The following is a 15,388-nucleotide window of genomic DNA, read 5'->3' on the forward strand; positions in this document are numbered from 1 at the left end:
AAAAGGCTGACTTGGAGCTATCCACACTTATTTCCAATTCCTATTTAAGATTTTATTTTAGAGTCTCAGTAATTGCCACTTCGATGTCTTTCCTATTATTCTTCCAAAGGGAGGAGGGGTGGGGGGAGATTTAACATAAACCCTGGCTTTTCTTAAGCAAACCTGCTTTGGAAGTACTTAAAATAATCCATATAGTCTTCTAAGGCAAAGATGACAGCCTTAATCCCTCTTCTGAATAACTGCTTGCAAGAAGAAAGGGAAGAAAAGGTACTAAGCAGGTATTTCCATAATTGCTTTTATTCATTTTTAAACAAAAGCTGAATTTACTTAGCTAGAGTGGAAACACCTAAGCAGATACAAGACCTTTGCCCTGGAGACATGAAACAGGACAACCTGGTACAGGAATTTCCTCCCTCAGTTCACTGGGGCCTTTTGTGGCCTACAGGCAGTCACCCTGCCAACACCTGCGAAATGGCACTTCCCCTGTATTCCTTAGATTGTGTTTCCTCTTTGTTCATTTTAAATATTATCAATTGCCTATTATATTTCAGACACTATGGGCAACTGCATAATTTCAAACTAAAAATACTATGAGTCTTCTGTATTTCAGAGTGATAGATTAAGTAAGTGCTTAATAGGAGATTTTCAATTAAGTCCCATTTTTCAATTTATTTTTCTATTTCTTTGTATAAATTTTTTCAGTTTCCTTAATGACACAATTCTGAAAAAGTCTTTGGAGCTGAAAAGATTGCTAGGATACTCACAAGTAAATGTGTAATTTTTAAATAGTAATAGAATTTGGACTGCTAAGTAAAATATGATCAGTGAAATATTGACTACAAATCAATTTTTACTTTTTTGAACATTCTGTTTACTTTGAAAGTGGCTTTTAGTGGAACTTATGTCTCATTTGCATTTTAAGGTAATTGTGTGGAGAAAATACAATTTAACCCTCAAGATTTATTACCACTATCACTTACTAAAGAAAAAAATGGTAAATTCTAATTCAGTTCACCAACTTCTCAGTTTCTCAAGTATTCATGTCATCATAAACAGGAAAAATTCTTGAAGTGTTTTTTTTTGTAAAAAAAAAAAAAAAACACAAAGATTGTGAGAGAAATCTTATTTTTGCTTTTCGTTCTTCCTCAATGATCTTTCTAGTATATATATGCGCCAAACCAGTCCAGAGGCAGCCTAGCTTTAAATAGAATTAGAAAAACCCTAATTAATATCCTAACTTTTAAGTACGTGGCCTTTAATTTGTAAAATGGTGAAAACATTATATCATGGGGAATTAAATGATATAGAAGCACCCATCAAGTTCGACACATCTTCCCATTTATGTTCATTCTATACTGCCTAATTCAACTATTTCCAAGTTATCATTAACCTTTCTCAAATACATTTAGAATGTATCATTTCCTTTCTCACATACATTTAGAATGTACTTGACTTTCAAAATTAACCTCTTCAGAGTATATAACACTAACTGCACTTATGATTTAGTTGTAAAACTATAAGATATAAAAGTTGACCATTATATTACATATAAAATCAAGTTCATGCGATTGATATCGAAGCAATCTTAAATAAGTAAAAGTACAAGTATGTCAACTCAGTCAAGAGATAAGTAAAATTTTGAAAGCTCTCGTTTTAATGTTAAAAGCATTCAAATACACTAATAGCATTACTCAAATGAATATCTGAAGACTATGAGGATAGCATTTTCTCAAATGTATGGATCACATGATGATCGTGCACACACACATAATGATGAATTATGGCTGGTGTCTTGGTAGATACTCCTAGATATGATATTAAAACAGTGTTTAGGATAATTTAAATAGCTAATCAATATCTACTCTTATCTATGCATCCCTAACATTAGGAAAGTAATATTAGCATAATCATGCAAAGCAACTTCTCTTGGGGCCTATTTTATCTGACCTGGGAAGATAATGGAGAGTTGTTCCTGATAGCCAATTACAGAGCATGATACCTGGTACCTATAGTAGACCCCACTCATCGGGGATTTTGCTTTTATCTGAGATCAAGCGCAGTCTGGAACCATTAAAAAAGAAATTCCAGAAATAAACAATTCAGTAGTTTTACATTGTACATCATTCTGAGTAGCCTAATGAAATCTCTTGCCATTCTGCCTGGGATGTGAATCATCCCTTGTCCTGTATCTAGGCTGTGCTTACAATACAATAAGATATTTTGAGAGAGGAAGAGACCACATTCACATAACTTTTATTACAATAATTGTTACAACTGTTCTGTTTTATTATTAGTTATTGTTGCCAATCTCTTACTGTGCCCAATTTATAAATTAAACTTTATCATAGGTATGTATGTATAGTAAATACCTAGCATATATAGGGTTGGTATTACCGACAGTTTCAGGTATCCACTGGGGGTCTTGGAAATTATCCCATGTGGATAAGGAGAGACTACTGTACAATGTCCTCAATATATTATACAATGTTTCTGAATATTTTTAAATCAAATATAAACTTAGCCTTTAATAAGGACATTGCTAGATGAATAAAATTTAAAAAATGAAGATAGTGATTTTAGCTCTGTTCTCTCCCCAAATGATTGATTCTAAAGATATTTTTTTAAATGCTTAGTCCTTTAAGGCCAAAGAAAATTGGAAAGGAGACAACCGCGATAACATTTTGGAAAATGAAAAGCAGGTGGATATGCATTTATTGAATTGGTGGATCTGACAAAGTTCAGCAGGGGGTAAAGCCAAGAAGGAACTCGATTTACATAGAAGAATAACGAAAAAGCTCTGGGATCTGGTAGTTTCAGGTCCTTACGGAAACGAGAATGGCAACTGGGCTAAAGATAGGAGGACAGGTTGAAAACTATGAAGATACCCCAAATCTATTTCTACACTTTGGCAGAAGACTGACTTATTCCTTATTCAGATTTTTTCCCTGAACAGAATAAAACTGAATATTGAAGGACTGGAGAACCCAAGTGAGTTGGGAACTGTGATATTATTCTGAATATGGAGGTATGGACAAGGTAGTGTACTAAATACTGAAGGGATCGGTTTTAATCCACTCAGCTCTCATTTTAGAGAACCCGCAGGCAGGATTATAGCCTTAAAGAGACATTAAGAACATGAGGGAGTTTTCAAGAAATCGACCTGGCCAGCTCACAATAAAGACCAGGATCAGCGAGAACAGGCATATGCACAGAATGTCCAGTCAGCTTCTAAGTGGCCAGCTCGAATTCTAGACTCAGTTAAGTATTCATTAAAGTTTCAGGGTTAAATAAAGGTATTTTAAGTTATGCATGGTCACAAAATTTTTATCCGTGATGCTCCTTTTTCTCGGTGAGTTTATGGGTGGCTTTTACTCCCTTCTTAAACAAGGAAGTAAACAAAGAGAGATGTAGATAAACAAAACAAAACAAAAAAACCCTGCAAATGAGACTTCTAATGTAAGAAAAGGTCAAAGCACACACACACACAGAAATAACAATGCTAGGGAAAACAAAACAAAAATAAAAAGAGGGCAGGAAATAAAATGTAGTTATAGAGTATACTTCAATGGTCAGCTGTGAAAAATGATACCTGGCCACTATGATGATGTACAGGGTGAATTTGGATCTTGATATAATTAAGAGCTAGTAGAGGCTGGGATGATGGGAAGTGTCTACATGTGTGATAAAGGCAGGAGGAGGAAAGAAAGCAAAAACCTCATCTTCTACAGTGTGAAGTCAGTGAAGTCCACAGATAATTCTTAAGACCAAAAAATCAAGAAGTATCAACAAAAGTATGTTATATTAAGTTATAGAGGTCAATTTTGCAAGACTCAATTAAAATAGTAAGACCTTGCCTCCAAGGAGCAAGAATATAGTTTGGGCAGAGAAAAGTGAAGGCAACTGCTATTTTTATAACAAGCCTAAGAGAAATATTTGTCTTTTAAAACTATGTGCAAGTATAACCCTGACAAAAATTTAAATTACATGTAAAAAATATGAGAATAAAAGAATATTTCTTGATGGTTGGAACTGTCTTGTTTTATCACCAGTGTCTTATCACACTGTAGAATGAATATCCAGTCTAGAACAGTGCCTCAGTGCTGGAACTATGACATCTGTGAATTATCAGACAAGCTTAGTATTGAACTAGAAAAGGCGGCAGATTGTCATTTATCCTAGTTCAATGGATAACAGATACTGACAGTTGACAAAATTGATAGGCTTTAATATATAGCTTAGAAAAGTCGGTACAATAAATTCAAGTACTAAAAATTGAAATCTATCCATCCAATTCTATGAGAAAGTCCCACTTTTTTCGCAGTCCTGAAAAATAAGGAACACATGGGTATGTTAGCTGTTATGTGCATGCAGAGTTTCCAATCTGCTCCATAAAATATTCATGTTTGTTTGAATATGAAAAATATTTCCCCAACATCTTGTAGTAAAACTCTTTGCATCCTGCTCAGTTTATAGTTTAGAGCAATTTCTTCTCCCAAATTCATTGTCAGAATGTTTTGCATCACAACCTCCAAGCATGTTTGATGAAATGCAGATAACTGGGCACTACTCCAGACCAATAGAATCAGAATCTCTGACATCTGATAATATGCATTTTTTATAAGTTCTTGAGAGATTTTTATAATATATTTGATATCATATTTATGCTCGGTAACTCCCAGGGTTTTTGTTTGATTGTTTATTTGTTTTTTTTTCTTTAATCAAAGAGTTATGACATCCCTCTGCTCTTGACAATTGTCTCTCTTCATCATCAAAATCTTTCCAAACCACTTATGCAACACTTATTCACAGGCTGTGTTTACATAGGTATGCACATTTTTTCTCTCAAACAAGGTACATTCTCAGAGACACAGGGCAATACCAATATGTCTTTGAATTTTCTCACGACATACTGTCTCATCAAATATTCATTCTTTAATAAATGTTAAAAAGAATTAAAAGGAAAATAAATGGGGATGTTGAAGAAAAAGTATTATTTTATCATTTTAAATCACAACAAACTTATTTCTAGAGAACAGTTCTCTCCATTGGTTGCCACATAAACTCTAAGCTTTTAAAACTTTGTGGTTTTAGATATAAAATATGAATCAATCAATCTTCAAGCTTTCAATTAGTATACATTTTTATTTACAAACTCTTTGTAAATCAACTAAAATGGTCTGTCTGTTTTTTATCATTTCTGCATAGTACCAACTGTCATTTCTGTTCTAACTACAAATCATACCACCTGTGAAATTCTTTCTTAGATAGCTAGGAATTAATGAAAAAAAATTTTTTAAAATGAAAGAGAGACCATGATCTTCACGGAAAGAGAGCAATGTATCCATGGGTAGAAATTAGGTGGAAATATATATTAAATGGCTCTTAGCCAAGTAAGAATTTAGTCTCAGCAGCAATTTTTTAATTTCTTTGATGTAATAAAATAATGTCATCTAAAAACTCCCTGTATAAATATACAAGCACATTGCATATTTTAATAAAAATCTAATAGTTCAAAGTGTTTCAGACTATAGTATTGACATGTAGTACTTCAAATACTTTTTCCAGTCTCTATGTGATACAAAAACTTCTAAAAACTAATTTTTCTCTTAAGGTAAATAAAAATTTATTTGAAAGGTTTCAACCTAAATTTTCACTTGATCAATTTAGCATAATAATAGAGCAATGCAATGCAATTTGTTATGAAGTTTCACAATTTTAAAAACTTTGAGTACATTCTGACACTGATATTTTTTTCCTATGGGATTAGTGTTATGATAGTTCTCTAAATATTTTTATTCCAGACATGCTACTTTTTTTTTTCTTCCCTAAGAAAGCAAACCAATGAACTTAATGCTTTGAATGAGTTAGGTGGAATTTTTCTTAACCTGAACATAAAAGCACATTTGGCCTTCAGTTAAGACTTTTCTTTACATGTTATTAACAGTGAAATAACCCACTGGCAAACATCAGAAAGGATGGAAAAAATATCCCCCCTTCTCTTTTCTCCCCCTTACTTCAATTTTCACTGAGCTGCTTTGTTCTCTGTATCCTGCATAATTAATAACTACTTTGGCAATCAGTCATGCATTCCTTAATGGCACCTCAGGCATCAAGTGTCCTTTTAAGCCTTCCCCACAGAAACCATACACCCTCCTACAGTGTGCACTGTCTGGGCACCGACTTAACTCTGGACAAGTCATGTACAAATTACTATTAAGGAAAATACATAGTTGGGCTTATAAAGTGGCTACAATACTTACTATTTAGTTGGTATCAATCGTTTTATAGATTACATATATAAATAATTTTATTAATGAGGATAAAAAATATGTGATGTCCAAACAAGTGTCATTGATTATATGTTTTAAAAAAGAAAACATAAAATTATAAAAATAATAGAACAAATTTGGAAGTAATTAAGAAAAAAAAAAAGACGAGTTTCACTGGTCACTTCATGCTTTCCTTTTCAGGCAATAAAGAAAAGATAAAAATATATGTAGTCAATGGTACATGGTAACTTTTTCTCAATCTAAACTGATTCATTCACTAAATGGAAAATGTAAGTGAATAAATTGTCAAAAATATTATTCTATTACTTCTGATCAGAAACTTTAGATTAAAGCTTCTTAAAAATATTACTACATTCAATAAACTACTTGGAAAGAAATCAGTGGTAGTTTAATCATCCTTCAAAATGTTAACCAGATTGGAGGGAGAAAGAAAAATCTTCAAATCTTATAAACATTTTAAAAGATATGTATTACAGATAATACTGTATTCACAAAGAATAGTTCTAGATATATGAAGAATAAAAGCACTAAAAATATTCAGGTTTGGATTTATATATTTGATTCCAAAAATAGGTTTTTTTTCAAGTAATTGACAAAAATATGCAATATTTTTTACATTTAGGCTGAGATTTTTTAAAAATAAAATATTTAATAAGGTCTTTTGATAGTAGAAGAAAATATATTATTTTTTTCAGTCTTAGTAGGTTTCTTAAATAATGGTGCTTATGCTACAGTACACAGAGTAAAACATATATAATCTATTATAAATTACTCCAGAATTAAACAAGAATTTTTCTTTTCTTTCTAAGAGATCTGAAATGTGTGCTAGGCTCTCAATGTGTGTGGCCTCCAAACAGAAACAAGCTTGCACTGTTTTATTTCAGTTTTGCTTCATTTCTTCCCAAACAGTCTCTCATTGCTAATCTACCAGCCCCTTTTTTCCCCCTCTTTTAGCATGAAAAAAAGTATATATCAAAGACATTATTAACTCCTTATGCACAATAATTAAAGCTGCATATATATCATTTGGCATCAATCTGCATGATTTATTTTTCATTATTTATTAATGGAACATAACTGGGGAATATATTTCCAAAATAATTTTGAAAATAGCATTAAAATGCTAAAAATTTTAATTTATGTAAATCTAGTACTATTTTTTAAGCTATGAACAACTAGCTATAATTTCACATAAATATCTTATGCTAAAATTTTTTCTAAACCAAAACAGCCTATAATCTCAACTTAAAATAGTAAATTGAAAGATAAATTTTACATTTTATTCTAATGTGCCTGGGAACCAAGAAAATGATACTGAAAACATAGCATTACAGAGAAAGTGTATCGATATATAAAATATAAGTAATATTTCAATATTAGATCAGCATCACTTTATTCAAGATAGTAAGTAATTCCTTGTTTAACTATATGCTCTCATTCACTAGCTGAGGCAAAAAGAATGAATGAATCATATTATAAAGATGAACATAATTTTTACTGGCAACATGTGTGGCAAAAACTGAGAATTTTACCTTATGTATTAAAACTCCATCACTGATACACAGTAATCAGAACCTCAGAGCATTAAAAGTTGACTAAAATCAAATATCCATTCATGCTCCCCAAAAAGGTTAAAAAGTTATCTTTCTTATATTAAAGATCTATTTAATAAATATTAAAATAGTAAACTTTCTCCATAATTGTGCCAGAAAATGATGTGATTAAACTCAGTTTTTTTCTGCACATGAATAGATATAAAATATTCATTAAGTTAATTACAAAAAGCAGGTAAAGATGATCATATACATTAATGGTTATAATGTCATAAGCAACACTAATTTTTTTAAGACTCCTACATAGCCGGATGTTCTACTCCTCAATAAAAATAAAAGAAAATAATAAAAATAAAAATAAAAGAAACAAACAAGAAAAACCCCAAACAATTCAATTATTTAAGTAGGGCAAGAACATGTTTTTAGTAAAATAGCCTGATATATCATCAAGACCAGGAAAATATGTGATTCTTCAGTTTTCTACTTTATGAATCATCACTATTGTGCAACAGCAGCTAAGGTAATTTATAGTAAATGAGAAGTTAGTTCAATTCCATATGGGTTTAGTCAACTCTAAGGAGAAATGGCTAAATGTCTATGAGATATTACTGAGCAGCTGCAATGTGTCTGGCATTGTATTAGGTGGTTGGTAACAAACCTCAAAGTAGGAAGTTAATAGTCCACTAAGAACCTGTGGTTAATATCATTTTTATCATTACAAAGTTGAGAAACCGTCATGGCCAGTGGCCTCTAAGGTCTTATTTTACAGGTGGATTTGCAGTCACTGAGACCATTGCCTCTAGGGAACCGGGTATTCTAATGATGAAGTCCATTCTTGGCCAAAAAAAAAAAAAAAAGAGGATCAGAGATGATGGCGAGAGGGAAGCTTGGAGGGGCACTTGCCCCTGAGCAAATGACGCAAGAACTTTTAAGTCTCTTCTCCAAAAGGCAAACTTTCTTCCCTTAGGCTTTCATTCATTATACATAGATAAGATTGATGGATGGCTGCCCTGCTTGGGGGGAGTAGGTAAGGGAGGGATGTCATCTAGCAATACACAATGATAATTCAAAACATGCTGTAAGACATAAAAGCAAAATCACTTGTCAAATTTTCACATCAAATTTTGCCCTTCTCGGGGCAGTTAGTTACTGCGTTTAGCATGAGTGGCTGGCTGTACGGGAGGACAAAGCACAAGTGAAGAGATGGCAGATAAATTGTCAAAATAAATTTAAACCCAAAAGAATCAAGGCTCGTGAGATTGTAAATTCATACATTGATAATCACTCCAGAAAGCAATCTAGCAAATTAAAATCACCAAGTCACACTTATTAGGCAATGTAGGGCCCAACTGTCATGTTCTCTTATTTCTTCCAGCCGAAAGCTTACTGTTTTCCTAAGCATAAAGCTCATTAATATAAGGTCTCCTATGCTATTTCTCTGCATATCCCCATTTTCCTCAGCCCAACACAAGGCACCTTAGTTGCCATATAAAACTTGGCTCCACAGATGCCAGGAGAACATCAATTCTCAACCCACCAAAGTTCATATTTACAACTTATCAAACCATTTCAATAACTATTTACAAATATACTAAATTTAATTTTCATTATGCAGTCAGTGATAAATAGTTCACCTAAGGTCTCTCAGATGCAGTTTCTGGTCTTTGTTACAGTAAATCTCAGATAACAGGTCAACCCCAGGTGGCAGGGCCTTTCTTACTGAAGAAGATGGGTGGTACTTAGAGTAGTTCCTTACGGTTCTTTAATTCATCTAAAGGCTTATGAATCTGACATACATTTACACAGATAAAAATACAAATGTCAGTGACTCCTTTGAGACTTAACCTGGAGTGAATGAGTTGTATGATCAATTCAGCATTTAAGCATTTATTAATAAGCTATATGGTGCCCAGAACTGAGCTAGGCCTCATAAATTCCCTGTGTTTATATCTTTATATATTTTATTTAATCCACACAACTCCTTGGTTTACATACCAGATAACCCATGTGGCATATATACATTTTAGCTTTTGTCTTATTCTATAACATGTGAATAGATTGCTCTTTATACATATTTAAATTAATATAATAGGAAGAGAGTAATTCATCTAAAATACAAAAATCCCAGTTTCAAGTTTATTTGTGTCACAAGCTTAGGATAAATAAAATCTTTGCCATGACATAAGACCTACCATTATGTGTTTTATAATAAATTTAATTGTTTTGTATTTAAATATTTAAAGACGTAGTGCTATAACCCAAAGTGAAAATTAGACTCTACGACTTTGTGAAAATGTAGCCATGGCTCCCAAGGCCATCTTAGACTTAAATCAAAGAAACAAACAAACAAAAACAAATTCTGTGAAGCAGGATATTGTGAAAGTGTATTAAACAGATTCTTAATGGCTTTATGCAAATAAATAATGACAGTGTCACTGTATTACCTATAAGTAGCATTTTAAAAATCCTTGCCTACTATTATCATATTCATTTCTTATTGAAATTATTAAATTTTATTAACTTTAAATGCAAAATTAAGTTATTAAATTAAGAAATGGGTTTTTTTTGGAAATTAACAAAGGAAATAGTAGAAAATCTGTATGTACTGACAAAAAGTATTTCATGATAAAATACAGATATGGATATCTTAATTAATCTACATAAGGAAATTGATCAAGGTTCACAAGATAAATCTATAGCATATATTTTAGAGCTATCTTAAATTCAGTTTTATACAATAAATGATTCTGTTACTAAATGAATAAATGGTCATTTTCAAACTTCAATTTGCACTTTGTTTCTTTTTTAGCTATATCTTAAACAATGTCTAAATTTCAAAATTTAAACATTGATTCCATATTTTTTAATTTGACACATGAATTACTAGATTGCTATGTGCATTGTTTTTATATCCAATTAGAGTTTACATGTTAATGCATATAGCCCACAGCATGTGGTGTGTTCCGGTGTGCCTACTACTCATTTGCTACTCACACTGTCAAAATCATTAAAGATATCAATTTTTATATTATTTTAAATGGTGAAAAATTGGTCATATTTAAAAAGTATAGATGACATCATCATATTTGTATAAGTACTTCTGAATTACTATTATAAGCAGAATGTGATAAAAATTCAAAAGGGTTTTCAATATTTCTGTTGCAGTGCAACGAATAGATACAAATATTTGAAATAATATATAAAATAAAGGGTAAAAGCAATCATTATACATTATTTGAAATAATATAAAAATAAAGGGTAAAAGCAATCATACAAAAATACAATAACAATTATGAGAAAAAATAGATTTCTTAAATTCTAGTGAGAATTTTAAAACTTTTTGGGGCACAAAAGGCCATAAATATTATACAAGCAGGATAAATATTAAGTAGGAAAACGGATTAATTTTAAAAATGTATTTACTAAAACATTGATTTGAAAAGAATTAATATTTAATATTTACCTTTCTCCAGAAGAAAATAAGAAAAATATGTTATATACTTATTTGTATAGAACAGATCTAGAAAATAAATTTTTGGTGAATTCAGAAAAGTATGACTCCACTTTAATGGGAGGGAAGAAAAGTAAAACATCACATAAAAGTGTGAACTTTTAAGGCAATACAGACATGAATTTAATTAAAATTTTATTAATGCCAAATAGTGTTGGCTTTCAAGCTCTGCAATATATTCATTCCAAAAAAAGTATATGAATTTAAAAATAAGAACTATCAGAGTCCTGTGTGAGCTTCAAAATTTACATCTTTAAAGTCAGAGGAACATTTAGCAAAAGGCAAGAGTATCATATAAGAAGAGTCACCGAAAATTCTAGAAAACCAAAATCAAACTTTACTATTTAGTATGACTCACAATTGAAATTAATTCAGTAAGATATTATATAGCTCAAATATTGATGGTGATCCCTAAATGGCAAGACCAATAAATACACAAATTTCCTTATTTTTTTTTCAAAAGAAAATTCTGTGTCTACCCTATGTAATTTCCCATCAACACTGAAATACCAGTGAATTAGACGGTGACACATATGATACAAACTTCTAAATGTTGTACAAAATATATTTCATTTCATTACATTAAAAGGTATTTAATATGGCTAATGATGTACATTAATGAAATTCAAATTATTTGTGATAATTAAAGTGACATTTATCAAGCGAGAGAAAAGGTTTTTGTTTCGGTTTTCCTGATTCTCCTGTTTCAAACAAGAAGGGTGAGTAAACAAGTAACTGACCTAATTATGTAAGAGGAACTGTTAAGTGGTACTTACTGGCATGACAACATTATAGTGGATGCAGAAACCTGGTTCAGAAGGAAAATATTCATCAGATACAAATCTTATCCTGATTTGATTTCCTTTAGAAATCTGTTTTCCTGGCACAGTCCCAGAGCCACACCAGCGCCCTAATACAGTTCCATCACTGGGGTCCTCAACTTCTACAAAATCATACCTGCAAAAAAGGAAAAAAGAAGAGAAACAAAGTCATGTTCTGCTATTTTGGCAATTCAAGTTCCATGTGGTTCGTGGATGCAGTGAACCCATGGATCACAGCTATGAGTTTGTACCAAATTTAACTGGAAAAATATAATCAAATATTCCAAAAAAAGAGACACAATGAAAATGCACCCCGACTAAAGAAATATGAGTCTTTTATTCTAAGCCCTCCTATTTTACTGTCAATAAACTCCAAATTCACTAAATAGCCATCTCAAAACTTAAACAGTTTGTATGAACCAGTTATATCTGACATTGAATTCATGAATTATTCAATTTAATCTCCATTTGGACATCACAGCCTTACTTCAGTCTTCATTCTTATTATTACTGCCCATTACTTTCTGACAGGAATTCTTGCACTCTAGTCAGGCTCCTTGGCTTCCTCTCCTCATGTGTGATGCAAGCTTCCCTGGAGCCACTTTGTCATCCTTCGAATCTCACTTTGTACTGTACTGCCTCCATGGTGTTCTCAGCTCACCATCACCTTTCTCGTTTTTGATAAACACATTTTTTTTTATATTAACTATACATATGTAAGTGACCCATCTTCATACTTAGGCTCTTAAATCCTTGAAGAAAGGGATCAGTTATTACATAGTTTTATTTTGTACTACACTACACACAGAATCTTAAACACAAAGAATAAAGTATTAAGTTTTTAACAAATATTAATTATGGTTTGGAAGAATAGAGCAGTGGATTTGGGCAGTATTGCCCTTTTAGAGAATGTTTCAGAAATCTGCAGAGGCATTTAGGTTGTCTCAATGGTTGGATACTGAGATGTGGTGATCCATGAATGTTGGATAATAGAAAGTCCCAAAATGAGTATTTGTCCCATGACCTCCATGCCTTTCAAGTAGTTCCCTGGGCATTCATGTACATGATATGTCTGCTATTGTTCATATGAGTCTGGAACCTCATATTATCTCAGATATAATCACAAATATATTTCGCAGTTTTAGTTTCAGACCAATTTTCCAGAAATTCACCTATTGAATAAGTAGATGTTTTAATACTTTGGAACTTTACCAATAATTATTCACTATTTTGAAAAAGAAAAACATATTTGTAACAGGAACACTGCTTATAATATTTTTATCACAATTAAAACAATTAAACCAATTCATATTAATCTAAATTAACTAATAGCTGTCATTATACAATGATTCTACTTAAAAGATGCAAATATCTATTTCCTTTTATTTTTCTAGTGTAATTATGCATGTATATTTTTATTTATATATTTAAATATGTGATTTTAATGCCAATTACTTTGTTATTATATCAGCTCCATATATTATCAGATGAGTATGTTTATTTTTTAAACGATTGCACACACAGATGATTGCTTATATGAACTGTACTTCAAATACTAAGGGACATTGCGAAACTTTTGTTAAAAGGGAAGTTGAAAATCATTGGTAGATTTTTTTTAAACGTCGAAATTCGGTAAGTACCAGATAACTAAAAATAACACATTTTGTGTAGTATTGAATTTATAGATGAAAAAAAATTGTTAAAAAAGGACCACGTATATAATGAACAATTATACTTATAAATTTTTGTCTTAAAGAAGTATCCAGAACTCTCTTCTGTAATTTCACCTGTTTCAGCCTCATTTTCCTCTTCCTTAAATTGAGGATAATGCTACCTAACTTACAGGGATGTTTTAAGAAAGGAAAAAGGGACAGCACATGTGTATTGCCTAAAACACAATTGCCACTGAATAAAGTGCCCCTCACCTCTAACCCATATCCCCACCCCTACCCCCACATCTACCTTTTAATATAGCCTTGGGAGTTTGAAAGATATAAATTAGAAAACTCAAATTTAATGGGGAGAGCCTATTTCTGCTATATTATGTGACAAGCCCAGGGTTATAAATTACAAATGCATAAGCTAGCCAATAAAACCATCCCAGGAATTTTGGTGTATATGTGTGGTGGAACCAGGAAGTGGTGGGGCTGGGGTAAGAAGAGTTGGGTAGAACAGACCTACGTAGTTATTTCAGATATACCTGGTACAGAAGTTGATAATTACCATTTTAAATCAAGGAGTGATTTTTATATTAAGATTGTTTACTTGTGAAACAAAGCTACTATTCATAATTTGCTCTGCCTGATGTAGGTCACCACCACTGCTAGTTTGCAAAGAGCAAGATTTCAGGCTTGGTCAATCACTCTACAAGTACTTATGAAGCACTGACTTGGTGCAAAGTGCTATGCTTTCTCAGGATACAAAGATGAAACTATAGCTTCTTTGGGCTCAGGGTCCATAAAACACTTTGGTGAGTGCTCTAATGAGAGGCTGTAGGAAATAGTGTGGAATCCTGGCAGAGTAAGAGTAATTCTATACAGTGAGATTAGGGTCAGTTTACAAGGAAACATTTGGGCTGTCAATGAGTACTGACTGATCGGGGGTGAAGCGGGAGGAAATGGAAATGCATTCTAGCGAGGACTACAATCCATAAGATGTAATAGAAGAAAGAAAAGGCCAGGCATGGTCAATTGTGAATGGAGGATAGGAAACAAAGAAGTATATGGAGATCGAACTGGAAAAATCAGTGTAGGTGAAAAGGACTTGGTATTTCAGTCAGAAGATCTAATATTATTTTGTAGGCCAATGTTGAAAACAGGTAAGTACAATTTTAAAAGTATGTTTCTTTAAAAACTTTAGCCAACATTTTAAAAAGTGGAATTTCACAGAAAAATCTAGATTTCTGGACTTTTTTTTTTTTAAGCTTGAAGTTCTGGTAATACTAAAAATCATTAGCCTTAGTGTGACTCCATGAGGGCTCGGATCTCCAGAATTGTTAGTTCCAAGAGAAGATGTATCTTTGTTTAATTTGCTGCCTTATCTGTAGCACCTACATGCCAGGCACATGTAAACTCTGTATTAGTGTTTGATGAATGAAGGAATGAACATTGGGCCTTCATTTCTTCCTACTAAATGAGGCTGGGGCCAAGTGGAATAGGACAAAGAGATATGCTCTCTATAGTTTTAAAAATCCCTATCACCTTTCTATACTGT

The 15,388-nt window shown here is 32.1% G+C and overlaps 1 protein-coding gene across 6 annotated transcripts in view; it reads right to left on the reverse strand.

Annotated features, from left to right (window-relative positions):
• Positions 1-15,388, reverse strand: part of PDGFC (platelet derived growth factor C) — a 163,082-nt gene that overhangs the window by 37,121 nt on the left and 110,573 nt on the right. For all 6 annotated transcript variants that reach the window (XM_016138671.2, XM_016138672.2, XM_036233656.1 and 3 more), the window contains one exon: positions 12,131-12,311. In XM_016138671.2, coding sequence (XP_015994157.1) covers positions 12,131-12,311 — 181 coding nt within the window. The remainder of the gene's footprint in view (positions 1-12,130; positions 12,312-15,388) is intronic.

This window comes from Rousettus aegyptiacus, unplaced genomic scaffold, assembly GCF_014176215.1.
Source record: "Rousettus aegyptiacus isolate mRouAeg1 unplaced genomic scaffold, mRouAeg1.p scaffold_m13_p_16, whole genome shotgun sequence".
NCBI lineage: Eukaryota > Metazoa > Chordata > Mammalia > Chiroptera > Pteropodidae > Rousettus > Rousettus aegyptiacus.